This window comes from Protopterus annectens, chromosome 17.part0 (genome assembly GCF_019279795.1).
Source record: "Protopterus annectens isolate FY-2018-M chromosome 17.part0, PAN1.0, whole genome shotgun sequence".
Taxonomy (NCBI): domain Eukaryota; kingdom Metazoa; phylum Chordata; order Ceratodontiformes; family Protopteridae; genus Protopterus; species Protopterus annectens.
The window spans coordinates 731,619,588-731,646,211 of NC_056751.1; the positions used below are offsets into that span (position 1 = coordinate 731,619,588).

At 40.8% G+C, this 26,624-nt stretch overlaps 1 protein-coding gene across 1 annotated transcript in view; it reads left to right on the forward strand.

Moving 5' to 3' along the window:
• Window positions 1–22,102, forward strand: part of PEX19 (peroxisomal biogenesis factor 19) — a 743,396-nt gene extending 721,294 nt beyond the window's left edge. The window contains exon 8 of the mRNA XM_044059399.1: window positions 20,575–22,102. Coding sequence (XP_043915334.1) covers window positions 20,575–20,655 — 81 coding nt within the window. The 3' untranslated portion in view covers window positions 20,656–22,102. The remainder of the gene's footprint in view (window positions 1–20,574) is intronic.
• Window positions 22,103–26,624: the final 4,522 nt, after the last annotated feature.

Below are 26,624 nucleotides of genomic sequence, written 5' to 3' on the forward strand. Positions count from 1 at the left end.
TTGCCTAGACTTAGTAAGGCTTTATTAAGATTACATTTGTATTGGCTGCCAAAAAAGCAATTTCAAGAAAATGGAAATCAAAATCTAAGGCCACAGTAGTTAAAATATTGAATATTGTGAAATAGATGTAAGAACTGGATGACAGATATTTAGAAAAGGGAAAAAGTAAATTGCATAGAAATAAATGGAATTTGTAGAAACACTACTTGCAAAATAATTTCAGGAGGAGGAGTGAGCTTTAAATGAAGGCTGGACTAAATGAGAATTGTAAAGAAGTAAAACACACGTAATTGATAAAAATGTTAGTGCGGATGTTCTTCGTGTTTCACTGTTGCAGTCATTACATTTGGGTAATCTGCTGGCAAGTTGCCCTCAATCGGCCTGAATAACAAAGTCTTGGGTCCTGCATTAGTTGCTGTCTCCTCTTCCTTGATGTCAGGTCGTCAGGGGTATAAAAATTCAGCCGACACCATTTTATTCAGTCTTTCTTGCCGTGTGGTGCCCGAAGCAGAAGCAGTTTGCAAGTGCCGGTCGGCCGACTCCTGAAATTTTCGCATTCGAGTTTCAGAACCGAAGTCTTCAACTAAAGCTAAGTACGCTGTTGGGGAAACTTTTTCTTGCTCCTTACCGATGTCAGTAAAAGTTAATAATTGCATTACTTGTGGGAAGCAAATACCTCATAAGGATTTTCATTTGTACTGTATTCCTTGCCTAGGCCCAGATCATAACGTGCCTTGCTGTCGGTTTTGTGCTAGATTTAACCAATGCACTATTAAGCGTCGGTATATTTTTGCTTCTAAATATTTTAGATCAAGATTTAATTACCCTGAAATGTCGTCGCTTAGCAATTTGACTACCGGAGTTCACAAAAAACACAAAGAAAAAGACAGAGACAGACCATCGAGGTCCAAAACCAACGACAAAACTTCTAAGCCAGTCGCCGGTACACAGTGAGGCACTTTCGCAGCCCCTGATACCCACTACCTTTGAGTCGCAGGCCTCTACCGAGACCCATGCGGAGTCCGGTATGCCGTGAGATTCTCAGAGTATTGAACCCGCGGATGTCTCTCCCTTGGATGGGTCTGGAGCTGCTGAGCAGGCACCGGCTTCTGAGGGTGTTTTCAGGCCTCAACATTTTTATATAAAACCGACGCCAGCCTTAAAAACAAGATCAAAAACATCTTCTATGTCTAAAAAACTGACTCGTGAGCCACGTGCTCAGGTCTCTATGCCTAAAAACAGATGATCAAAATGGCTGAGGACTTAATTACCTTGATCAGGGGTTCCCAACCCCCCCCCCCCCCTGCTACGAGGCCTAGGCAAGGCACTGATTATGAATCTTCAATCAAGTTTCCATTTCTTCTGATTCCTCTTCTGATCAGCCTCTTCTGATCAGGAATTTTCTGTTCCACCCTATGAGGATTCTGATGCAGAAGAATCCATCCCATCTGCATCTCCACCTGAGGATTACTCTTTTGGGGAAACCTTGCATACTTTAAGGGAACATTTTCACTGGGAGAGTCAGGATTTCTCTGAATCAAAAAAGAGGCTTAGGGATTTCCTTCTTCTTCAGCATAGGCCTTTGGCAATACCTCCTGTATTGGACATTGTTGATGATGTGTTTTCAGAATCAAGCATGGCTCCTGATTCCCTACCTCCAGCTCCTAGTAAGCCAGATAGATATTACAGGGTTCCTGACTCCCACAAATTTCTATTCAAAAATCCTGCTGCTGATCCTGAGACTATCTCACAGGGTCCTAAAGGTGTAAAGGCCTCTACAGCCAAAAATCCTACCCCCTCTGATAGAAATTCCAGGGTGCTGGATAGATGGGGAAAGAAGGTTTATACTTCTGCAACCTTAGCAATTAGGGCCTTAAACTGCCAGTTTCATATGCTTAAATATCAACAGCATGTTATGGGCTTATTGAAACAGAAAATGATGTTGATTTCTAATTGTGTGGAAAATAAAGAATTACAGGAATTATTGCATTCAGCAGAACAGGTTGGAAAGCATACTTTGCAATGTGGTTTTGATTCCTTGGAGGCCTCTTGCAGGGCAGCAGTAACTGGATCTGTGATTAGAAGGCATGCCTGGCTCAAGGAGCAAAATCTGCCTGATCATGTTAAAGCTAAATTGTTGGATGCCCCCTTGCAGCATGATACTCTGTTTGGTAATAAGGCAGAAGAGGTTTTAAAGAAAATGGAAGATAAACTAAATCTATGCAAACTGTAAATGATTTCTTACAAGTGCAGCCACCCAGGTTCAGTAGGCACTGGCCTACTAAAAATTGGTCATTTCCTATGTCCAACAGAGCCTCTCAAGGCAAATCCAGGCTCTCAAAAGGCTCCAGATACCAACCACAGGGTTCTTACAGGTCAAAGCAATGGGGTGCCTCCACCTCCAAATCTGGAGGAAACAAAGCACAACCCTACAGTAAGCAGTCTCCATGACTTCCCTCTACCTTCACCAAGCACTTATCTTTTGGCAGCTCCCTTGGGGGGGAAATTAGCACTTCATTCTCAAAATTGGCAGTTAATTACCCAGGACAAGTGGGTATTAAACATAGTATCCCAGGGGTACAGATTTCATTTCCATACTTTGCCAATTCCAAATGGTTGGCCAGATCTGCCACAAAATCTGTGGGCAGAGGCTCAGAAACAAGTTATGTCCCTCATGGACATGGGGGCTATTCAACCAGTACCAGAAAAGGAAAAAGGACAAGGTTTTTATTCAAGACTTTTCCTGGTACCCAGAAAAGACAATGCCTGGTGTCCAATACTGGATTTATCGATTTTGAACACATTCCTGGACATTCCAAAATTCAAAATGCTGACTTTACAACAGCTACTGCCTATGCTGGGCAGGAATGCTTGGTTAGTGACTGTAGACTTAAAAGAGGCATACGTGCATATCCCAATAAGGGAATCGTGCAGAAGATACCTCCGCTTCAAGGCAGTTTTTTTGCATTACCAATTCTCTGCACTGCTCTTTATCTTATCTACTGTGCCCAGGGTCTTTACAAAGTGCCTGGCACCAGTAATTACATTCTGCAGACAAAGAAGCATACAAATCTATCCTTATTCAGACGACTGTCTCATTCAAGCAGAGGACAAGGACACTCTTCTTCAACATCTGGCATTTGTAAAAAGGCTTCTAACATGCCTAGGGTACACAATAAACGATAAGAAATCCCAACTGGTACCCTCTCAAATAATTACATTCCTGGGTGAAAGCTTGAATACAACTGCCCAGATGGCTTACCTTACTCCAGACAAACAAAAGCAACTGACAACATACTTCAAACAAATGGCAATAAAAACCCAGTTATCTGCAAGACAAATTCTGCAGGCTTTGGGGTTCATGGCATCCTGCATTCTACTAATTCCATATGCGAGACTGCATATGAGGAAACTTCAATGGTACCTAAAACGTTTATGGAACCAACATTGTCACAGTCTGGAAACAATGATTCCTCTCATTCCCTGCCTACAACAGGAGTTTCTTTGGTGGGCAGAGACATGTCACCAAAACAAGGGGCTGTCATTCACTCTCACCCCTGCCACCCAAACCCTAACTACAGACGCATCAGGCTATGCATGGGGGGGCCCACCTAGCGGGAAGATGCATTTAGGGCAAATGGAGCCCAAAACAAATGCATCAACCAGAAAGAGATGCTAGCTGTTCAGAATGCTCTGACAGCCTTCAAGGACTTACTTCAACCAGGACAACTACTGATAAAGATGACATAAACAAAACACATGGGTACATTCCACTACCCAATAGACTATTCTAAGCATTGTGGAACACAGCTTTGACTTACCAAAACAGCTTTCAAGCTCAATACCTGCCAGGATAACAATTCCTGCCAGGATAAAAATACCTGGCAGACTTACTGACCAAGAGCAGTGGAAACGCACATCACAAATCTTCAGCATGTTAAATCAGAAATGGGGGAGCCAGACATAGATCTCATCTATCTCCCCCAAAATTATCATCTCCCAAAATCTACCATGGACACATCACACACAAGGAGACATCACAGAAAAGCGATGGAAAGTGGAGTTGGAAAACCTATCCATCAGTCTATGCCTTTGCCTCTGCCCTCTCTTCTCCAAAGTCTTACTAAACTCAGACAGGAAAAAACAAAAATGATCCTAATTACTCGGGACTACCTCGCCAGCACTGGTACCCAATTCTAAGGAATAATATGTCTCCTCCTCCTCTTGGTGCACTTTGCATCAAATACCTCATCTGCTGTCTCAGCAGAACAATCAAATTCTGCACACCCTGCTCCAAACTCTGAACCTTGCAGCATGGCTGATCATTTAATTATTCAAACTACACCTCTCAGCAAATCTGTGATGGATGTCATTTTGGAAGCCAGAAGGCCTAGTACTAGAAAATCTTATGCTGATTCTGTGTTTGGAACCAAGCACAAGGAACGGACACAGCAAAGCCCAATATCCCTCAGATTTTACAATATTTGACTGAGATGCTTGACAAGGGCCTATCTTTTTCTTCAATAAAAATCCATGCCTCTGCCATCTCAGCTCATTACAACACGGAGCCTAACCTCTTTTCTCATCCTCTGTTTAAACATTATCTTAGAGGGGCCAAAAATTTAAGGCCTGCCAGAAGATTACGAACTCCTGCATGGGACCTCAATTTTGTGCTGGAAAAATTCACCCTGCCTCCTTTTGAACCAGCAGCTACTGCGGATGTAAAATTTTTATCTTGGAAAACAGCTTTTCACTTCAACAAGAAGGGTTTCAGAACTACAGGCTCTCATGGTTGTGGAGCCTTTTATTACATTTTACCCTGACAGGGTGTCCCTCAGGACCAATCCTTCTTTTATGCCTAAGGTGGTATCCAGTGTGGCTCTTAACCAAACAGTTCACCTGCCAACATTTTACCCAAATCCACAGAACAAGGGGGAGCGGATTCTGCATTCATTGGACGTACACAGACAACTAAGATTCTACTTAAACAGGACCAAATCTCTAAGAAAGTCTCAGCAACTACTGGTGGCATTTGCTGCAGAGTCAGAGGGGAAGGCTATATCAAAGCAGACTATTTCTAAGTGGACAAGCCACTGCATTCGTTTCTGCTACTTGCACCATGGTAAACCTGTGCCCAAGGGGATCAGGTCACATTCCACCAGGGCTGCCTCTTCCTCAGCAGCTTTTCTCAGAGGAGTTCCAACCAAATACATTCTAGAAGCTGCTACTTGGAGCTCTGTTCATACCTTCACAAAGCATTATCATTTGCCTCTCTTCTCCAAATCCAGGGCAGGCTTTGCCACTGCAGTTCTGCAGAGCCTTATAGCCGCTCCTAATGCTATTTAGTTCCATCCTCCTATCCATAGCTTTGGGATTCTACCCAAATGTAATGACTGCAGCAGTGAACTACGAAGAACATAGTACAGTTGTGTACACTTACCATAAATGTAGATGTTCGAGTGTATTCACTGTTGCAGTCCGGGTTACCCACCCGCCATCCCCCTTTTCTATAACTTCTCTTTCCTTCACTATATTCTAAAGCCTTTGTGGTGTATTTGCATTTAGATGAAGGTAAAGTTTATGTTGCTAAAAGTGCACTTACACATAGTTCTGTTTTTATATATATATATATATATATATGTGTGTGTGTGTGTGTGTGTATATATATATATATATATATATATATATATATATATATATATATATTTATTTATTTATTTATTTTGCTCCACATTTGGAGGGGGGGGGGGCACCTGACATGTTGGCTGCATGTTTTATATCCCTGACGACCTGACGTCATGGAAGAGGAGACAGCAACCAACGCAGGACCCAAGACTTTGTTATTCAGGCCGACTGAGGGCAACCTGCCAGCAGATTACCCAAATGTAATGACTGCAACAGTGAATACACTCGAACATCTACATTTATGGTAAGTGTACACAACTGTACTTTTGGTTTGTTTTCTTTTAATGTGTGTGTGCCTTTGCTTTAAGTGATAATGTAATAAAGGTGTTTGAAAGAAATACTAAAGATTAGGAAAAATAAAGATTGATGATGCATTTCAAAATATACCATACAGCTTGTGTTACCTGTGAAAATTAACTGGTTATTTTTGGAAGCTTTTCAGCCATGGCCCAGGGCATAAAAGTGAGGATGAAAATAACTTTAGTGTTGTCAGTTAGCTGGCCTCTGTTGGGTTGGTGAAAAGCAACCAGATAACACAAGACAAACCTTTGCAAGTACTAGGAACAGAAAGTGACCAGAGGTCAGAATTGAACCTTGGATCTAGAAGCTGTGAACCAGCAGTCTTAACGTTGTGTGTAAAATGAACACATTATTATCATTAGAGTAGCCTAGTTAACTCAGTAACATCATTACTTTGCTGTGTTTCACTAAAGCATTTAAGCAGAAACAGAATCAAATGTTCCCATTGCTACATATAACAGAGTACTGAAAACATAGTCTTTACAAATTAAAAAAGAAAAGCTTTGCATACTGTGCTATTAGTGAGGTCTCAAGATTTAACCAAGAAAGCGGTGGCTGTGGCAGTCACTGAAGCAAAGACTTGGATGCCAAAGGAGTTTGGTGTGGTCATCAAGACTGAATTTTGGATGACCTGAAATAGGTTCTGTAAACTATTCAGCAATGCAAGATTGGTGAGCAGGACATTGCCTAGGCTGTTCTCAACTGGAGTTGAGAAATGTTGATATCAAATGGTGACATTGTTAACTGATGGAAGAAACAATCTGAGGAACTCCTGAATCTAGTGGACATGACTTTTTCTGAGGAGAGTTTGGTTTTGTCAAAGGGAGATCATGCCTGTTAAACTTGGTTGCCTTCTTCGAAACAGTCACCAAAGTCATGGATGAGGGAAAGACAGTGCACACCACCTACCTTGAACTAGCCAAAGCCTTTGACACTATTCCCCACTCGGGCATAATAGATAAACTCTCCCAGCTAGGCATCAACCCGTATATTACCAGATGGGTAGCTAACTGGCTCACTGATAGAACCCACTCAGTTAAAATAGGGGAAGCCCCCTTTAGTAGTAGATGCGTACCAAGCAGTGTACCCCAAGAATCAGTCTTGGGGCCTCTACTGTTTGGGATATACTTTTCTGAGGTGCAAGCCAAAACCAGTGGCCTGTGGCTGACCAAGTTTGCAGATGATTGCAAGCTGGGCACTGTCGTAAATTCCCCTAGTAATGTGAACATCCTCCAAGAGGGTCTTACCATTAGTAATGACTGGTACCAGAAGCATGACCTCAAACTGAATGCCAAGAAATGCATCATTATCCCCTTTGGGGAAATGGCATCCCCATCAATTATCACATTAATAACAACATACTAAGCATGCAATCAGTCGTGAGGGACTTGGGCAACCAGGTTGACAGCAACCTGACTTTTGACCACCACGTTGCCTCCATTGTATGGAAGGCATTCTACATGGCCCACTTCATAAGTAAGGGTATTTAATCTAGGAACAAGGAAGTCACAACATCCCTGTACTCCTCTTATTAGACCCATTATCGAGTACAATGCCCCCTTCAGCATGTACCTTGCCAAACACATGCAGCAATTGGAGAGACCACAGAGGTTCCTGACTAGGAAAATCCAGGGTCTCAAACACCTATCCTATACAGATAGGCTAAAAGCCTATTCCTCTACTCAAGTCTCATACAGACTTCTCAGAGGTGACCTGGGTCTGGCATACAAGACCGTCTACGACTCATCCTTGATGGAGTAGCTTCATATCCGTAAGTCAAACGTCACTCGTGCAATCCACACGCAAGGCCTCAACCTGGTTTGGGACATTAATAGAATTAGTTGGCAGGATAGATTTGTGTCCCAATGACCCCCCCCCCCCGATCTGTGGAATAGACTCCCTCTCCATGTCAAGCACAGTACCTCACTAGCCCTGTTTAAGGAACCTGGATGACTGGATGGGAAACCAAGTATACCCCTGAGATCCCACCTATGTCTCTGCTGGACAGGGAAAACAGGTGCTGACTTTGTGGGAGCATGGGTGAAATTCTGGGCTAGGTTTATAAGGGCTTCCGGGCAAATAGCCTAGTATCATCCTATGAACCTGTGAGTCACTGTTAAAACAACTTGTGAGATTGGATCAGTTTTTGTAGATAAGGTCACTGTGACAATTAAACAGCTGTACAGTGACAAGGCTGTAGGAGTGTATGAGATCTGACTGGAAATGCTGAGTGCTTTGGATGTTGTTGGGATGTCATGGTTGTGATCAATGTAGTACCTCTGTAAATATGAAATAAAGTAACCTGCCTTTTCACTGTTGCATGGAAGGCAGGAAAGAAAACATATTGCTGTCTTGGGACACTGGGGGGTAGGGTACTATTTTTCAGAAATGGAGACGAGAGTGAGCTCTACTTTGTAGAGAGATGAGAGTTCTCAGTCTCTGCAAGAAAGCATTTGCCGCAGAGCTATAAAGGAGGTTCCATCTATTAGTCAAGCCTCTGATTCAGGGGAGAAATGTAGATTTCTGTCTTGCCTATGGGACACTGAGTCATCTCTGCCCTTTAATGCATATTGAGAGGGTTCATAGGCAAGTCATGACTGCATGTGTTGTGTGGAGTTGGCAAAGGCATGTAGCTGAGCACCCTGGAGTACTTTGTGGGAGAAGCTACAACAGCGTGGGATTCCAAGGCCATTATTATGTGCCATTCAGTCCTTGTATTTGCAGAGTAAGTGTTGCATTTTCTGTGTTGTTGAATATGATTATGGTGGGAATCGGACTCTGCCATGGATCTGCTTCATCTCCTTTCTAGTTCTTGATTTCTAGATTTCTAAGGATAGGGTGTCAGGACACAGCCAAAGTATAGAGGCTATTCAGTTTGTGGATGCAAGGTTTGGTTTGTGTTGTTTGAAGACTTCTTCCCTTTGAACTGAAGAAGCTGTGATCTCTGGTGTACAGTGTAGTGGTTTTCTGCTGAGTGTAAAGAAGGTAGACGTATGATGATGTGGTTCACTGCAGCAAAATAGTGGATTGTTTTGTAAAGCTAAGGGGGGAGCAGCTGCCTCAAGTGGAAGGCTTTATATTTTCAAGCTCTTGTTCATGTGGAAGGTAAAGTAGATTTGGGAGCTGGACTAGTCTGTAAGAACAGTTGTGGCAATACTGCAGATGTTGAAGTGGGAGTGGAATATTAGGAGGAAGCTGTCAATTTACAGTCAACTGTTCAGCCTGTGTGTCTTGTGTAGTGACTCACAGAATGAGGTTGCTGGGTTCACTCTCCATGGCAGAGAAAGCAGCTCATCAACAAAGGAGGCTCTTGTGAGTCAAGCCACCGCTTCCCAGGAATGAGAGGAGCTAGTAGGTGTTAGCTGGGAAATTATTGAGGATTTCACTGGGTGCCTTTCGTGGGAGGAGAACCAGGCACAGTCCATTAGGAAGAGACCTTTCAACAGACCCAGAAACTGAGGAGAGAGTCTTTCTCTCAGTCAGCTGGTAATAACACCATGGCATCCCACAGGAGTTGACTTAAGACTGTTACTGAGGATTGAGAAGTCTGATCTGCCTGGTTCAGCTTGAAGGTACTGCAACTCGCACAAGAATAAGCAGAGTAAAATATGCATGGGGCACACTCCTTTGTATGTTCCATACCCTTGTAGCAAACATGCTCAGCCCCAGTGAAAATTAACTACTTTTTAAAATAATTTTCCTTCTTTCCCTTCCACTCTTCTGACTGTTGGATCTTGTTCTCTATATGTAAGCACATGCATATATACAAATGCAAAATAAAAAAAAACTTGAAAACAAGCTGAAACTACAAAAAGTGTTTCTGCCAGGAGGGTGGAAGCTTCAACCCCATGCAGTTTCTTATGTGGGAGACCTTGAACCTACACCCCTGCTGATTTAAATAGAACAGCTGTGAAATCACACAAAACCAGAGAAAGGGGAAAAATTCCCACATCCCTGGTATTTAGCAATCTTGCAAAAATATTGGTCTCATGCTTCTATTTGAAATGCATTCATTTGATGTGTGTACTCATCATGGAATGCATTCAGCCAGAATGCCATTCAGCTAAGTAGAGTGTATCCATACCATACGTCATGTGAACACTAAAAAAGTCAAGTTTTGCCGTAGCATGTCTAGGTCATTTGGATGGGTGGTTAACGGATTTTTGCACATTCTTCTGTTTTTGCTTTAGTTTTGTGGTTGCAGCATTCATCTTCCAGGTATTGAGATTGTGTGTGTGTGTGTGTGTGTGTGTGTTTGTGTTTGTGTGTGTGTGTGTGTGTGTGCACGCATGCGCATATAGATACAGTCTATATGTGTGCATGGGTGCACATGCACAAGGATTGTAATATGGATTTGTTTCACAATGTTGAGCAGTCACTTTTTTGACAGAGTTTTCCCTTTGTGAATTTATCAAAAGCACTCTATCAGATGTAAGAGTTAGCAAAAGGAGGAAAAAATCAAGTGAGGTGCTTGTGAGCATGAAAAGTGGAAGTGTGTGTTAATGCCGAAACATTCAGATATACTGAAAGTTTCAGTAATAGGAGTGGGCTGGCTTTTCTGCGAGTGTTTCCAGGTTGGGTTAGGCAAGGGGATATATTTAGTATAGTGGACATGTACTGGTGTATGTGAAGTGTATGTGTCTTGTTCAGTGTTACTGTTAGGAAAGGGGATTTTCATAAGGTAATGTGTAGGCTAGGAGTCAGGGGCAGGGTTAGGATCACCACACATGTAAGGTGATTGAGGAATGAAGCCCATCTTTACTCATGTGCTAACCCTAACCACAACCCAACACATTAAAACCCTTTCCCTAACAATACTATTGTTTAAAGTTTGTCTGAAGTTAGTGGTAGGGTTTTTTTTTGTTAAACAGCTTTATTGAAACTTACATTTATATAAAAGCAGTCAAAGCAAATTAACAAGTTTACATTTACAAGCATTATACATCACATATATAATCTAAGCAACATTATATAAATTATTTAATGACTGACTTCTCTTCAACCTCATTCTTCCTCCAGACTATTTTTCTGCATGAGTTGTTCCAAACATTTCCATTCTTTTTTTATTAAACAAGAAACATTTTTATTAAATTAGCAATTATGACATACGCAGTCATACATTTATATAAATGAAAACAAGTCATATTGACATTTTAGTTGCAGACATCGTACATCATTTATAATCTGTCCAGTCACTGTCAGTTAAACATTACGTAGCTCATTCAGATCATGCCTTCTTTTAAACCTCATTCCTCCTCCAAAACATTATTCTGCATTTATTGTTCCCACAGTTCCCATTTTTCTATGTAATTTGCTTCTGCACTTTCCTAAAGATCCCATTCCAAGTTATTCTATCTGTGTTACTATATTCACTACTTCTAGTACAGTTGATTTAGACTTTGATTTCCATTTTATAGTAACTGCATTTGTGGCAGCCACCATAGACTTAGCAAGGCCTTAATGTGTCTAGGCAATTCCAATTCTATATCATTGCTCAAAATAATAATTCCCTTAGTTATTCCAATTTGCTCACCACATATTTCTAATAGAGTGGTCTGCGGGGAATTTTTAAAGGCAGCTAACTCATTACACTCGCAAAAAATGTGTTCCCAAGTACCTTTTTCTTGCCTATCACACCTCCAACATTTGCAGTCTATCTGAGGAAACATTTTTGGAATCTACTTGGGATATAAAAATACCTATGCAAAGACTTCCAAACAAAGATCCTAAATCTTTTAGATTCTGTTGCATATTTGGGAAACATGCATATATCCACCATTGTTTCTTTATGAATTGCTTATCCAGTCTCTCTTCCCAATCCTTTCTAACCTCCTCCAATTGATTATTATAGTTACCATGCAATATTGTATATCCTCTGCTAATTATCCCTTTTTAAGAGCAGCTTCTGTTCTGTATTTTACTAAAAAGTCTACCAGTGCTGGTCTTTCACTCAGGATCCCCCTACTTCTTTCTCTTTGCCTATATTCTGATATCAGTTTATTTTTTAATTTTAATTATTTAGCATTTGTTTACCGGGAAAGTCCAACTTGGAATGAGCCAATTTTCACTGGAGGCCCGGGGAGAAACACCCCCAGACGCATGTCTTTGTAATGTGGGAGGAAACTGGAGCACCCGGAGGAAACCCACATGAACGCAAGCAGGACATGCAGACTCCACACAGAAGGCACCCCAGTCGAGAATCGAACCAGAGAACTTATTGCTGTGAGGTGACAAAGCAAACTGCTGCACCACTGGCTTCCACTGCCTTCTTAGGGAAGGCAGTCACTAGTCTGTGGTCCAAATAAATTCTTGGCCTCTTCCCAGACTGTTACCTTTCCCTCTCTAATTATTTGCTGCCAGTACCTTGGTTCTTTTGCCATTTTTCTCAGGTAAATTCCAGCCCTCTCTTGCCTTTTGTTGGTATCCCTAATTGCAGTCATCCACGTTGGCAGAATCTCCTTTCTCCATCCCCATGTGACATGTTGGCTTAGTTCTTCGAATACCTTCTGCTACTTTATGAATATAATGTTCTGTATGGTGATTATTTTCCTTAAAGATCTGTATAAAAATCCCAGTCTCTCCTTGATGTTGAAATCCAACATGGATTCGGCGTGACCTAGGAACAGCGTGTTCTTGGTTCTGCAGGATGTTTCAACTCCCTTCCGGATCTGACCTGCCTCTGTCAGCCATAATGGAGCTTTGGGCCTCCAGGGCGCAGAGCTAATTAAGGCCTTTGCAGCGATGTTTCCTCCCTGCAGCTTGCTGCACCAGTTCCTATTAGCTTTCTTTGGCTGAGATCTCATTTCTTTTACATCCAGACAAGCCACCCTCATCCATGCTTTCTTTAAATTAAAGAGCTCCAAAGCCAGGCCAGCTAGAGCAGCTCCATCCAGAGCCAGTCTCTTCCTAGAGAGCTCCCAGCCCCACTCAGAATATCCACTCATGAAGACTAGGGATTATTCTCCTCTACAGACCCCTCCTCCACCTCCTTATTCTCCCACCTCTCAGAACTCTGATGCTGAGAGAGTTAGGGAAACCTTGCCAATGCCCTGGTTTTGCCAGTGGCAGGGCCAATTTTCCGTCTACTCCAGAAAAAATCACAGTGAAAGGGCTACATTTGCCACTCTCAGTAGGAAGGCAGCTATCGTTTTCAGACTTCTTGCCTGCTTGCATCTCCTTTATGATATACCTCAGTTCTTTGATCTGTTACCTATGCCCCTTTCTTCCCTTGGGTCTCTCAGGCATTTAACCTCTGGCCACCATTTCCCTGGGGGCAGGTCTCTTCGCCCCGGCCAGAGACCACCTCTTAGGTTCAGAAAGCTTTAGCAACTGCATCAGAGATGCCAGGCCCCCTCTGTGCTTCACTGACCATCCCTGCTAGTAAAAGTTTGCACCTCCCAGGTCCTGTCACGTAGGGCTTGATATGCCAATCTCATATTGAGTGTCATCAAGAGTTTTCCAACTGCCCTACTCATATAGCATTGTCATTCTGGAAGAATCTTTTATTATAGAATGGGTGTCAGGTGAATGGTCGTTAACATAAAAACTTGTAGTAACCATGGTTAAAAGCATACTAGTGATGCACTGCCATTCTAATTTATGTCAGCCACATGGGTTTATGGCTTATCAGGAGACATGCATGGTTGAAAGAGCTATCATTATAGATGAAATTGGTTCAAGAAGAGCAAGCTCTCAAATCAGCAGGTTAGATATTTATTTGATTCAAGAAGCAGCAGGAACTAAAATCTATTTGATTCCCCTGAAATCTGTACAAACACAAGAAGGAGGAGAACAGGGACAGTGAAAGCTTGTTGAAAGATTGACCACCAGATCAACCTTCAAGGTTTATGCTCCTCTGGACAGAGCCAATTGAATAGTATAATCAAGAGAGAGACAGAAGAAAGGGGTGGGGCCAGGGCTGCCATAACACAAACAAGGACCAGCCGCCACAGGCCACGATGTGGGTAACATGCAACAAGGGTGAGACAGTGACTTTGCCGTGGCAACAAGCAAACCAGGGAACAATGGGAAGCACCCTATGCAAAGAAACATTATTTTCAAGGAAATGGCCTGAAAATTTGAGGCTAAATGGACAGAATCAAACTATTTGCATCACAAACAGAAACCATTTCCATACTCATGCTAGACCTAGAGGAATGCCACCACTACCATACCAGCAAGGGCAGAAGTGTAGGAACTACAATCCAAATTTTGGCAGAAGAGAGAAAGGGAAAAAGTAATAATTATGGAAGCTCAAGAAAGATTACCACTCCCCACAAGGAATGGTGTACCAAGAAAGGGCCTTCAAAATACGGCCTATTCTGACCCAAATCTAAGCTCAAATCTGGACCCTACTAGTCCTTAAACATATTCACATGACCTCTGCGCAGGAACAACCAAAATACTCAAGGAGTCTTGGGCTGTAACTCCAGAGCTGGAGCGGGGCATATCTGCACGCCCTACCTCTCACTAAAATTGCCCTGCACGATTCTGCATCGCATGATCAGACTCTACCTCTTGCAGGATCAGCCCATTGGCTGCATCATCAATTCTCAGAGTGTTCAATGTAAATGCCATTCATCAGTCCCCTCACTGGGCAGACTGCAATTGCAAACTTGCATTTCCCTCAGGGCATACAAAAATACAAGCGACACCTGGAAGCAGGCCTGATACAAGCTTACAAAGAGTCAGAGCTAACAAGAGCAACAAAGATGTACAGTCAATATCTGCAAGCCAATAGATTCCATCCCAAAGAGGTCAAGGCTGATTCATCCCCATGGCAACATCAAAACAGATGGCAGCAGAGACTGTAGAAAACAAGCAAGTAACTAATTTCTCAATAAAGGCAAGAACAAAGCAGAACCATCTCAGCTTCATCATTAACAAAAGCAGAACCATCTCCACACATCCTGCAGCATTCTGCTCCCTTCTGCCAGCTCCATCCTATGAAAATCTTCAGTGGTACCATGCCAATTTGCATATGAGAAACATACAGAGCACCTAAAGAATTTAGCTGGTAATCCTTAAACACAGCCTAAGCCTTCCAATGGAGTTCTCCCATGCTGTCAATGAAAAGTCATGGTGCCCTTCTGCAACAGTCAACCAAGCCAAACCCAATTGCCACAGAACAATCAGCAACCGGCTGGGGGGGCACACAAGGCATCAGAGGACATACAATTGCAGGCCGCATCAAGACAAGCTGCTACTCGCAACATAAATCTAAAGGAAAAAAAAGGCAGCACATAAATCTAAAGGAAATGCTGGAGGTAAAATCCATAAGGGCAGTCATCGAGACCAGGACCAACAACACCACATGATGGTGGGTACATCAAACCACAATACAGCACTATGGGCCATCAAACATGCCGCTGGCACTGATGGCCATATCTCTGCAACACTGCACAACATTGGATGGGAAGTTTTTTTGTACAGGAAAAAAACAATTCAAGCAACTGTACTAGCAAGAAAACATGGGATGCCCAATAATGGATAACTAGAACTACATCATCAAAAGTTGAAGAAAGAGAATGGGGATCTTCACAAATTCACAAGAGAATGGGGATTACCACAAATAGACTTATATGCAGATTCTGCACACTCACCTACTCAGAGACTTTGTGGAAGGTGACTTCCACTCAGTTGGAAGAACTTGGAAGCATACGCATTCCCAATTTTTCCTTTGATGCACAAGGTGCACTTTTGAAGATCAAAGAGAAAAGTTGCTTGATCACCGGAGAGCTCCCCACTGGCTAAGGCAAACTTGACACCCATTGCTGAGGAGCATGTCCCCATTGCTGAGAGGGCACTACCTCTGATCCCATTGCACTACCTCCACACCACATAACTGTTCCTGCATCCACAAAACAACAACCCTGCCCATAACTGCCTGAACAACCGGCTAGAACAATTAACCCAAATTTTATATCATAATTTTAAAGAATTTATCCCAAGGGCTCTCAGAGATCTTCAACTTGAGAGAGGTTCAGAGCAAAAACAAAGAAGATCTCCTTTGGAGTACTTGGAAGGAGATATACTGGCACTGGCAAACATAGCCAACATGGCTGAGGCACTGGCAGAGCTCTTTCCATACAGGCCTGTCCTATTCTTCCATCAAGATACATGCATCACAAAAGACAGCAGAATATCAGCCATTCTCAGCCTGTTCACTCGCATCCTCTGCTCAGCTCCTCTCTTGAGACAGACAAAAAAATTCTGGACCTCCAGGGAAAACAGCCACCATCCCAGGAAACAGAACCAGACTTTGACTTAGAAAAATTGAGATTTGAATTGTAAAAAAACCAGCAGCAACAAGCAAATTACAATACTTATCAGCTTATCTGCACTCTGGCTCCTGATCACCTCAGCAAGAAGGGCAACACCCTCAGCAAGATTGGTTCTGAACTACAGGCATTAATGGCAGTTCAACCCTTCCTGAGTGTCCATGAACAATAGAACAAATCCTACATTTAATCTACATTTATGCCTGGAGTGTGTAGGCTTTCCACTAAGGCTATAACCTCCCCAACCTCAGAACAGACTCCAAGATACTCAGATAAGTTGAAGACCTATAGACAATTACGAAAGCTACCTGACAGGACCAAGTTACCCATGAACAGGACCAAGTCCAATAGAAACAGGACCCAGCTAAAGGAAGGAAAAGAACAGGAAAGGAGACAATATCCAAACACAATCAAAATTAATGGAGATAAATTTACTTTTTAAATGGAAACTCCTACCAGGGAGAGAACTCACTCCACTCACAGGCGGCTACACTCCACAGCCACAGCTTACAGCATGAGGAGGGGCTACCGGACATTAAGGACATTGACACTGGACCTCCGGCTACCTGATTGCATAACATTTTTGCTTGCCTTACAATTTGCCTTTTAACAGCATAGATCCCGAATTGGTTTTTGCCACTGCTGTTTTGCAAGGGATCTAATCTTCTTCCTTTCCCTTTTTCCTCCTCCTCCTCTATGGTATCCTACCATTTAGAGGACTGCAGATGCATCCTTGAAGCACATCCTTACATAGTGTACCTACCATAAAATGTAGATGTCCTGGTACCGATGCAAATGCAGATGCAGTTACCCCACCAACCTACCCCCTCCTCTGTGGTACTTACATCCTTCAGCCAGCTTGGGGGATCTGGGGGGATCTATTATGTGTATTATGTGTGTATATATGTATACATTATATTTTGCTTTTGTTTTATTTTATTTATTTGGCCTTTATCAAATATCCAAAATCCTTATCTGGCAGAGGCATCTGGGGCAAGGGGCAGAAAGGAAAAAAACTGGCTGATGCCCTTTACCTTAAACCCTAAAAACTGCAGCTATGCCTGGTGAGCGACACCAGCCAAGCCAGAGCCAGACAGTCTTATCTGGCCGGCCCGAGGGGGCTGCCTGGCGACAGGACAACCATTTGTTTGTAAGCAGCAGTACTGCCCCTCGGACACATACTACATTTATGGTAGGTACAAAACTGTACTTTTCTTGTGCTTCCATGTGTTTCATCATCCCTTTCCACTTTGAATTATAGATTTCTGCTTGTGCTGTGCACAGGAGCTTTAATTCTCTAGCTCTGAAACACCCCATTCAAATAAGGTAATCACAAACCACCTTGTTCTGTTGGAAGGATCAGCTTATCCCACTTGACTCTTGCTATGCACCCCTACCAAATAAAATCCTTCAGCTTTTTATTAATTGCTATCTACAGCTTCTCCTGGGGTTGATAAAAAATATGCCTACCTGTGTATAAAACTTAAGGGACTAAAAACATGTTCACTGTTTGTATCTTGTATCCATAACAGAGATTCCATTTATTTAGTTATGTTGTATTATCTTGTGTATTTTTCCCCACATATCCTTAGCTGCCATAACAATCCTTTTTCATCCATACTGCTAAAAGCACTTCATTTTGTCATATCCCCATACATATGAGTGTTGCTGAACCAGTTTGTGTGTGGGTACATAGCTTACACGCATTGCCTTTGTTTTCATTAATTTTGTATCCCACAGACTTGAAACTATCATAAAATGTTCCACAGCACTGACATGTCCTTTTCTGGTTTCATCAGGTATAAAGTAATATCATCTGCAAATAAAGCCAGCTTTTCTTGACTGTCATTCCATTTATATCCTTGAGTTTGAGTCCCTTATTTTCTTTGCCAGTGGTTCTAAATATAAAGCAAAGGGTAAAGCGGACAGCCTTTTGTTTGTTTTGTAGTTGACCGATCACAAAATGAGAGAGTTTCGCATTCACAGCCGGTGCAGTCTTAATTATATTTTCTATAATTATGTTTCTGATGTACAGTATTGTTGTCTTGCATATTAGTGTTTGTACATTTTATACATTCTTGATTAAAAATTTCTTTTGTAGTGATTCTTTTGTTTGTATACTAAAAGCTTTCATGCATCTATTAGTAACTGTCCTAGCATCAGTGTGTGACAAAAACAGATTCAATTCTGTGCTGTGTTGATTTTAGTACAGTAGCATAACATTGTGCTCTTCGTGCATTCCTAGTTAAATTTTGTATTGTTTGTAGCCATAGTACAAACTACTGAGACAGAGAGAGAGAAACGTTTGAGATGTACTTTAAAGTGTGGAACCAGTGCCAGGATATCCATCATGACAGGTAGGAGCTGGTTACATTCTGCTGCAAGAGTTCTATCTTTGGGAAGATCCTGAAACACAGCTCCATGCATAGGGACCAAGGGATTAACTGACCAGCACGAGCTCTGGTTAGAGCATCACTTTGGCCTAAGAATAGCAGGATGTATACATTGCTAGCCTGTCAACAAAGGGAGGCAAACACACAACAGAGAAAATGAGCTGTACATAAATGATGCCATCCTGGGGCTTGCTTACAGCTCCCTGTCCAGGCCGTAGGATGCTTATCTGTGAAAAGCAAATATTCCATGCCAAACAAGGTTCCTTCCCAGTGGGATGCAAAGTATCTGATACGTGAGAGGAACTTAATGGTCAGACTTGGGGGAGTTCCCCCTTCAGAAAAAAGCACTGCCAAACTCTCTCATTTTCATTATTGCCTCTGTAGTTTTGTCACATTTGTTAGCTCAGAACTCAACCTTGCAACCTTGTTATGCAGTGTGTGTGTGTGTGTGTGTGTGTGTGTGTGTGTGTGTGTGTGTGTGTGTGTGTGTGTGTATCTATATATAAATATGTTCGTGCCCCCCAACCAAAGTAAATAAAGTGGAGAATTCTGATTTTTCTTCCGGAATGGAAATAAGCAGAAAAAGTAGAAGTGGCTGGTAACCATGTTACTTTCTTTTTGACCCTGCAAATTACTTGTGTAATTAAATTCCTAAATATGGTTTACATAGTTTTCATAGGATCTTACATATGTGCTGTTATATGAATGGTCTCTACTTTTCTTCTAAGATTTTTTTTAATCTTTTTATAATATTTCAGTTTTAAAATAGTTCTGTGACAGAGTAGTGAGGATCATATTATTAATTGTTAGATTTCTTGATTAGATTTCTCTTTTGGGTTAGTGCTGGCTAGATGGTGGTAATGCCAGTGTGTGATGGACTTTTTGCAGCTATAATTACTTTTATTTTGTTTTCTTTTCCATTCTAATTTTGCTAGTTCTATTTATTTATTTATTTTTTGTGTGTGCATGTTCGGTGATAATAATTTTTTTGTTACTTATGTTTTTTTTTTCATGCTGACTGTGTGGTGTCCCCCACTTTGTAGTAGTGGGGCTGGGTTAGTGATTGGCTAGTAATACATCCGGAGTGATGATAAATGATGATGCCCGTAGGAGGATGAGAAGAAAAAGTGGCTGATGCACAGGATTACAATCAAGTCTTCAGTCATAATCAGCTTGTGTGTTTGGACGTGAATTTCTTGAAATCAAATTATCAAAGCAAAACTTGAGTGGTAATTCCTGACATCCACATCAAGTACACACAACCTCAGTTAAGATCGGAGAATTCAGTTTGGATCGTAGATATTTGGTGGTCACAGAGCTTTACCTGCTTCCATGAAGTACAGTGGTCAGATTATAAAGTGGAGGAGTGATAGCTGTTGTACAGCTTCAAAAGCTAAAATACATTTTGCACTGCCACCAGTCAGCAGTGGCAGGAAGTGAAGGAAGTGCCAAGAGCTTTAAAAACATGTTAAGGCACTTAGCCAAGTAGGTAACATGTTTGAAAGCTCTCTGCTCATCCTGCCATTGTTCTGTAGTGGTCGCTGACCACTATTAATGCGCTAGCATGAGACTAGTGCTCAACAGTGGTAAGGGGCGCCTTACAAGGGATTAAGCTCCATTCTGTCCTCATAAAGGTGCTAACAAGTTGGTCCTTTTTCGTACAAAGATATTTTTCATGCCCCTTTGTTTACCACTCGGCTAAATATGTAAATAAGCATTCAACAGAGATATTGGATTTGTTTTACTTAGTATGTGAAATTTTATAGGTGTGTTTGTCTTATGGCATGTTGCTGTGATTGCTGGAAGTTTCTGATTGTATATCTACAGCCTTTTGTTGATATGTTGCATATTTGCTTAAACAATACTTTCATTTTTTTCCCCTCTCTCTGCCCACCCCATTTTTTCCCTTCCACTAGCTTCCTGGTTTGAATTTTGACTTTGACGGAGTGCAGCTGTCAGACCCAGCAGCAGGTGGTGATCAGTGCCTGATAATGTGATGCTGCCAAGCCAGCCAGTTGGGATCTACTGCTGTCTTCCAGACTGTTGCAGATCGCCTCTTATCCCATTACACTCAAACTGAAGTTACTGAGGATGAAAATAATGGGACAGAATCAGCACCTTTAACAAAACATGGATGTGTGTGACTTTCCATCAAATCCTAGTTGTCACATTGTGGGTGGTACAAGTTAGCTTCTCAAGTTCACGAGGGCTCCAGAGTCTGCAACAAGCCTTCCTAGAAGAGAAGGTGTTTCACTGAGGACAGACATAGAGGTTCATGTCTGACCTTTCACTAATTAAATAATCTGTACAACTAAATGAAATTGGAACTTTACAGAAAAACTGTATGATCTTGTTTTTCTTAAGTAAGCGTACACATGAATTCAAAATATAGTACTTTTGAGGTTCTTTTCCTATTACTGAACAGTGATGGCTTTCTCAGTTGTCTTTTTCTGTGTGTATATACGTAGAAAAGATTGTGCTGGTGCTAAGAATTTCAGCAATCTTCAGAAGTTCAGTGCATGCCGTTTTCTTTTCCTTTTATTATTTTCAGTTTACCAACAATAAACAGTGAGATATAACCAGATGTCACTGACGCCTTAAGGCTTTTGATGTTACAATTATAAGATTTCAGTTCTTCTCCTGATGAATGTTTTTAAATATTTACATGATAGCAGGGTGGACTTTTTAAATGAGTGGTGGTGCTCGGGCAGACACTCCTTTTCATCTGTTAGCCTGAATAACTTCACTGTACTGTTGCTTTAGTTGTTTCTTCCACACCTTTACCTTCACAGGATGTCAAGTTAGTCTTGTAGTTTGAATATGATTTTGCAGTGTATATAGAAAGTGGTCCTGTACCAGCACATACAGATTTTGTTTTATTAAGTACTGCTTCAGTACCATTCCTTGAAGTTTTAACGCATGTTTTTCATTAAATGCATAGTACTGGCCATTGCGGTGCTGGGTAACAGAAATGTGGCAATGCAACACTTAATACCCAAGTGCATGTTCCTTTGTGTAATGCATCTTCACAGATTCTGCACATCTTGTAGCAGAGACCTGTCGTGCTCTTTGCCATTGACATAGTTTGTGTGTATCTGGAATGATTACTAGCTGTGTTTGCCCAGCTTATGTACTAGTCTGAGATCCCAGCTTAAACTTGCATTTGGCATTAGGGAGCTTTAATAAAGCTGGGTGCATGACAAACTTGAGTCTTGTATTCTAAATGTTTGAGAACCAGAGCAAAATACATTTAAAATACAAATACATCAAAGAGCACAGTGACAGTGCTGTCCTTCACACCAGAAGATTAGTACTTTTAGATATTACTGTCACTGTCTGGTACTTAATCAAAATTTTCATGTGTATGACTAACTGACCTGTGCATTTTTGAGATCACAACTAACCGCTCTTAAAAAAATTAATAAAATTTGATGACTAAACTTTTTTTGCAGTGAACTGAAGATTGTCTTCCAGGAGCCATAATGAATTTTTTTGAAGTTATTTGTAGGTCATATCTAAATTATTAATTTGAAAGTAACATTGGGAGGGTAAATAGTCACACCATGCATCTCTGCTAACCTTTAGAATCCTTTAAAATTCATGAAAGTTAGTTTAGATAAAGCCATGATTGCAGCCTAGATGATCTGAGATTTAATAGTGGCCAGGCTGCTGGGAGAACTGGGGGATGGGGGTAGGGGTGAACAGCTTATGCTGGCTCATTTATCCTGTGGAGGATGACGTGGATTCTGGTTGGCTGATTGTTTCTAAGCAAATGGGCATACTAGTGAGTAGAACTGGGGCTTGATAATCCTTATGTGGTGATCATGCACACATCAGGGGGATGGCATAACATTCCTCAAGGTGTGGTGATTTGCTGACAAGCAAAGAGGTTGGGGTTAGGAAACAGTAGAAACTCCCCCATTCAGACCCTCAGGCGATTATAATGAGGATATCCTCCTCATACGACAGTGCATATGGTGGATCAGGAACAGGGACCTCAAATTTTTCTTTAGGTGCTTGGATGATCCCCCTTCTGGTCAGCTGTCATTCAGTTATCTACTTTTTTTTTCTTTTTTGCATCTGCTCAGCTAGCATCATTTAGAACATGCTTATAAGCCTTTTATTAAAAATGCCGTATGTAATGCTTTCTTTTCTTGTTGTTTGAAATCTTTTTATATATTTGATTACATTTTCTAGTCATGAATAAATTCTTTTATTAAAATTTTCTTCTGATAAGGACTTCAAGAAGGCTGCACATTGATTAACAGCATAATTCTAGTTCTTCCTGTGTGAAAAGAAACTTGGCAAAAGCCAGAAGCCTGGATTTCTGGGTAAATTTCAGTAACTGCCTGGATGCCAGGACAAAAGAAATACAGAGGATCTGAAGGAAAATCAGATACAAAAGGCAATGAAAAAAACTCTGACTGGGAAGAGTATTGCAGCTGTTCAGCAAAAAGCAGTGCAAGCTCCAGACATGACTTCCGGTAACCGTAACCTAGAGGAAAGTATAAGCGAACTACACACAGACTGGACTAAAATAAACAAAACACTTATGGGAGTATATCACCTCAAACAATAAACAGCTAGAAAATGGAAAAGCTTTAAACAGATACTCAGATAAGTTGATAAAACTGCAAAAGTCAGAGGTCGAAATGAAGAAAAGGCTGGCTGAAAATGAGATTGCACAAGAAGACATGTTTCAAAAAGTAATAGAATCAGAGGACAGAGCATGTAGGGAAAACCTGAAATTTTTTTTCTGCTTTACCCGAGAAGCTGGAAGGAACGGAATGCATTAATTTTATGAAAGCACAAATAAGCAACTGGACTGGTATTCCACAACAGGAATTGTTCATTGAAAGGGAACATCGTATGTATGCTCCAAACCTGGCTGGAAAAAACCTAGACCTTTAATAGTAACGATGCAATCTTACCAGCAGGAGCAGTTGATTCTGACAAAACTGTTGCAAAAGGACAAAGCACTAAAAGTGAGAGACAGCAGAGTGTGGAGAAGGATTACTCATACACTAGGCAGAAGGAGCAAATTTATTCCATTATTCAGGGAATGTTGAAAAGTAGGCATGAGGTTCAAACTGCTGTACCCTGCTATCTTCAGAATATTTTTTCTCTGGAGGAAAAATCATGTTTTGATGAAGTACATACAAAGGAAAAAATACTAAAGTTTGTCCAACAAAAAGTGAGCTGTGAAACAGGATGAGATTCTGCTTCTTGTTCTCTTGGTAATAAAAATCCCAGAGAGACTGTGCCAGTGAAGCCTTTTCCAGTGTTTCAACAGAAAATGCTTGAGAGGTAAAAAAAGTACAAGAGTTGACTAGAATCAAGAGTACACGGGAAATGAAGCAGAGACAGGGTTTGGGAGATGGAGATGAGCAAGAATAGAACAAGAGAATCTGGAAAGATTGGACTTTCATGGACTGTGTTAAACTTGTAAGGTACTCTAAAGCATGTGCCCTACTGCAAGTCATTAATGTTCAGAAAAATACTTTGGAAAGGGGGAAGAAGAGGGAGAAAGTTAACTAAGTAGAACAATTTGTTTTTCTTAATAGTACTATTTTGATGGTGTATGATTTTCTTTGCATGTTATAAAGTAAATTTTTTTCAATTATTTTAAAATGTAATGGGGATACCAATGTAAATAGGTGCTCCTGTTTTTTATTTTTATTTTTTTCATTCTCCCATCATCTCTCTTTCTCCTTGTTCAGTTTTAAGAAATGTTGGCACTGTAGTTTAAAAATGGTTAAAAGAGCATGACAAAAGAAAGGTTAGTGTGCTTGTTCTCATTCTTGCATAGTGGAATGACTGAGTTAAGGCCATTAGCTTAGTCTAGTAACATATTTTAAGAGAAAGCAGGTAAATGAAAATGAATATTGAATATTTTAAGGCTTTTTTCCTGGTAAAGCTATGCTTGTCAGTTTTTGTAGGGTTTCATATCTCTAGTAGACAACATGATAAAGAAAAACAGCTTGAAGAAAATGTTTTCTGAACCCATCCAAGTACTTCCCAGCTGATAGAGCTATAAAAATAAGACAAACACAGAAAGCACTTAACGGAATCACAGGTTGTACCAGATCATCTTTCTGTCAGGTTATCTAAAATCTGTATGTGTGTGGCTATCAGTTTGGTACAGCTGTTCCTATTAGGAAGGTAAAACTTCAATATTTGAAGATGTACATAGTCTTGTGTATTATTAAGCTAATAGGATTTAGGGGGTATTGGGGGTGTATTTGCATTTTTGTTTGAGAGTTTTCAATAAAACAAAAAGTTCTGTAAAATGAGACGAAGGTTCAAATGGAGATGACAGGAAACAGCTGTATAAAAGATTAACCTGCCAGACAGTACATGTGTGTAACACAAAAGCAGGAACTAAACATGTAACAAAAAAGCTGTTTTACATAAAAAGTGGGAATAATTTTTCAAGAATGTGATGCTTTCAATAAGGTCTTTAAATGTTAATGGTCACACAGATAAATACAAAAAGAGTAGTGAACTATATTAAAAAATGTAGAGTGCAAATAGCTGTGCTACAGGAGCCGCACTTTGATAGCAATTTGATAAAGGTTTTTAGGATGATTATTCAGCAGAATACCTGGGGCTAAGGAAGAGAGGAGTACTTATGTTAACTGCAAGAGGAGCTCCAATAGTGATAGAAGAAGGTAAAAAAGACAGTAATGGTAGATTTGAAGTACTAAGGGGCTACTGGCAAGGGAGGAGGATTACGCTGCCAGGTATTTATATTCCACTGAAAACTGCTGTAATGGAGCTTAAGAAAATTCTGGGAGAAATGATTGGCTTTCAACAAGGAATATTACTTATAGACGGGGACTAGAATTTGATGTGCAACTGTGAAGGTGTTTCTTAGGGGCCCAGAAGGGAAAATATAACATAGGAGGCTAGATTTTTAAATAAATATATGAAAATATTTGGCATGAAAGATGTGAATTCGGCAGTAAGAGTTTGGGGGCGAATCTACATATTTCCCAAGACACAAAAACTGGGATAGGCTAGACATAATTTACATTTCACAAGAACATGTGCATTTAATTGAAGGTCTTGATATGCACCCAATAGCTTTCAGATCATGCGCCAATAGCTAAAATAAAAACATAAGGTAATATAATGAAAATGAGACACTGGGGGTTTCCCACCTATCTATTAAAAGAGAGGAATTTAAGGAATGGGTAGTGGAAATTCTTCAGGAGCTATTAGAGAAGTAAGAAATTTCTTCTGGAAATATAGCTAAGGAGTGGGATAAAATTAAAGATGATTTTAAAAATAGGGAGGACATAAAGGGAGATATGGTTAAGAAGTAACAAGAAATATTTAGAGGGACTGACAAATGTTAAAAGTATTGCAAAATAGGGGGAATCACAGAACAAGAGGAGGAACAACTGTGGAATATTAAACAGAAAATAATGGATTACCTCTATAATGTGAATGAGTTTAGAAACATTGCTGGTAAGCAACAGTTTTTTGATGATAACTCTAGAACACAAAAACTTTTAACACAACTAAGGCAACAAAGTAGAAAGGGCCGTCACCAAGCTTAGAGAGCTTATAACAGTGACGATAACAAGGGATCCAGTAGGTGTATTAGAAATATTTTGGAAATTCTATATAAAGCAGAGAAATATTGAAATCAAGAAAGGTACATATGGAAATGTTTATGGAAGAATTAAATATGTCAAGGTTAGAGTTAGAGGAGGCTAAGTTACTAACAGGATAGGAGTAGATAACAATGGTGATGCATAACCAATCTATAGGTAAGTCTCCAGGAGGAAAAAAAAACTGGTAAAGATCTGGACTCTTTAACAGTATTTTAAGAGGAGGAGAATTACCAATGTCCTGGAAGAAAGTGGTGGTAGCTGTAATACCTAAAGAGAGTAAAGATCCATTAGATCCAGCTTCATAAGGGCCCAATTCAATACTAAACTATGATTATAAAGTGCTT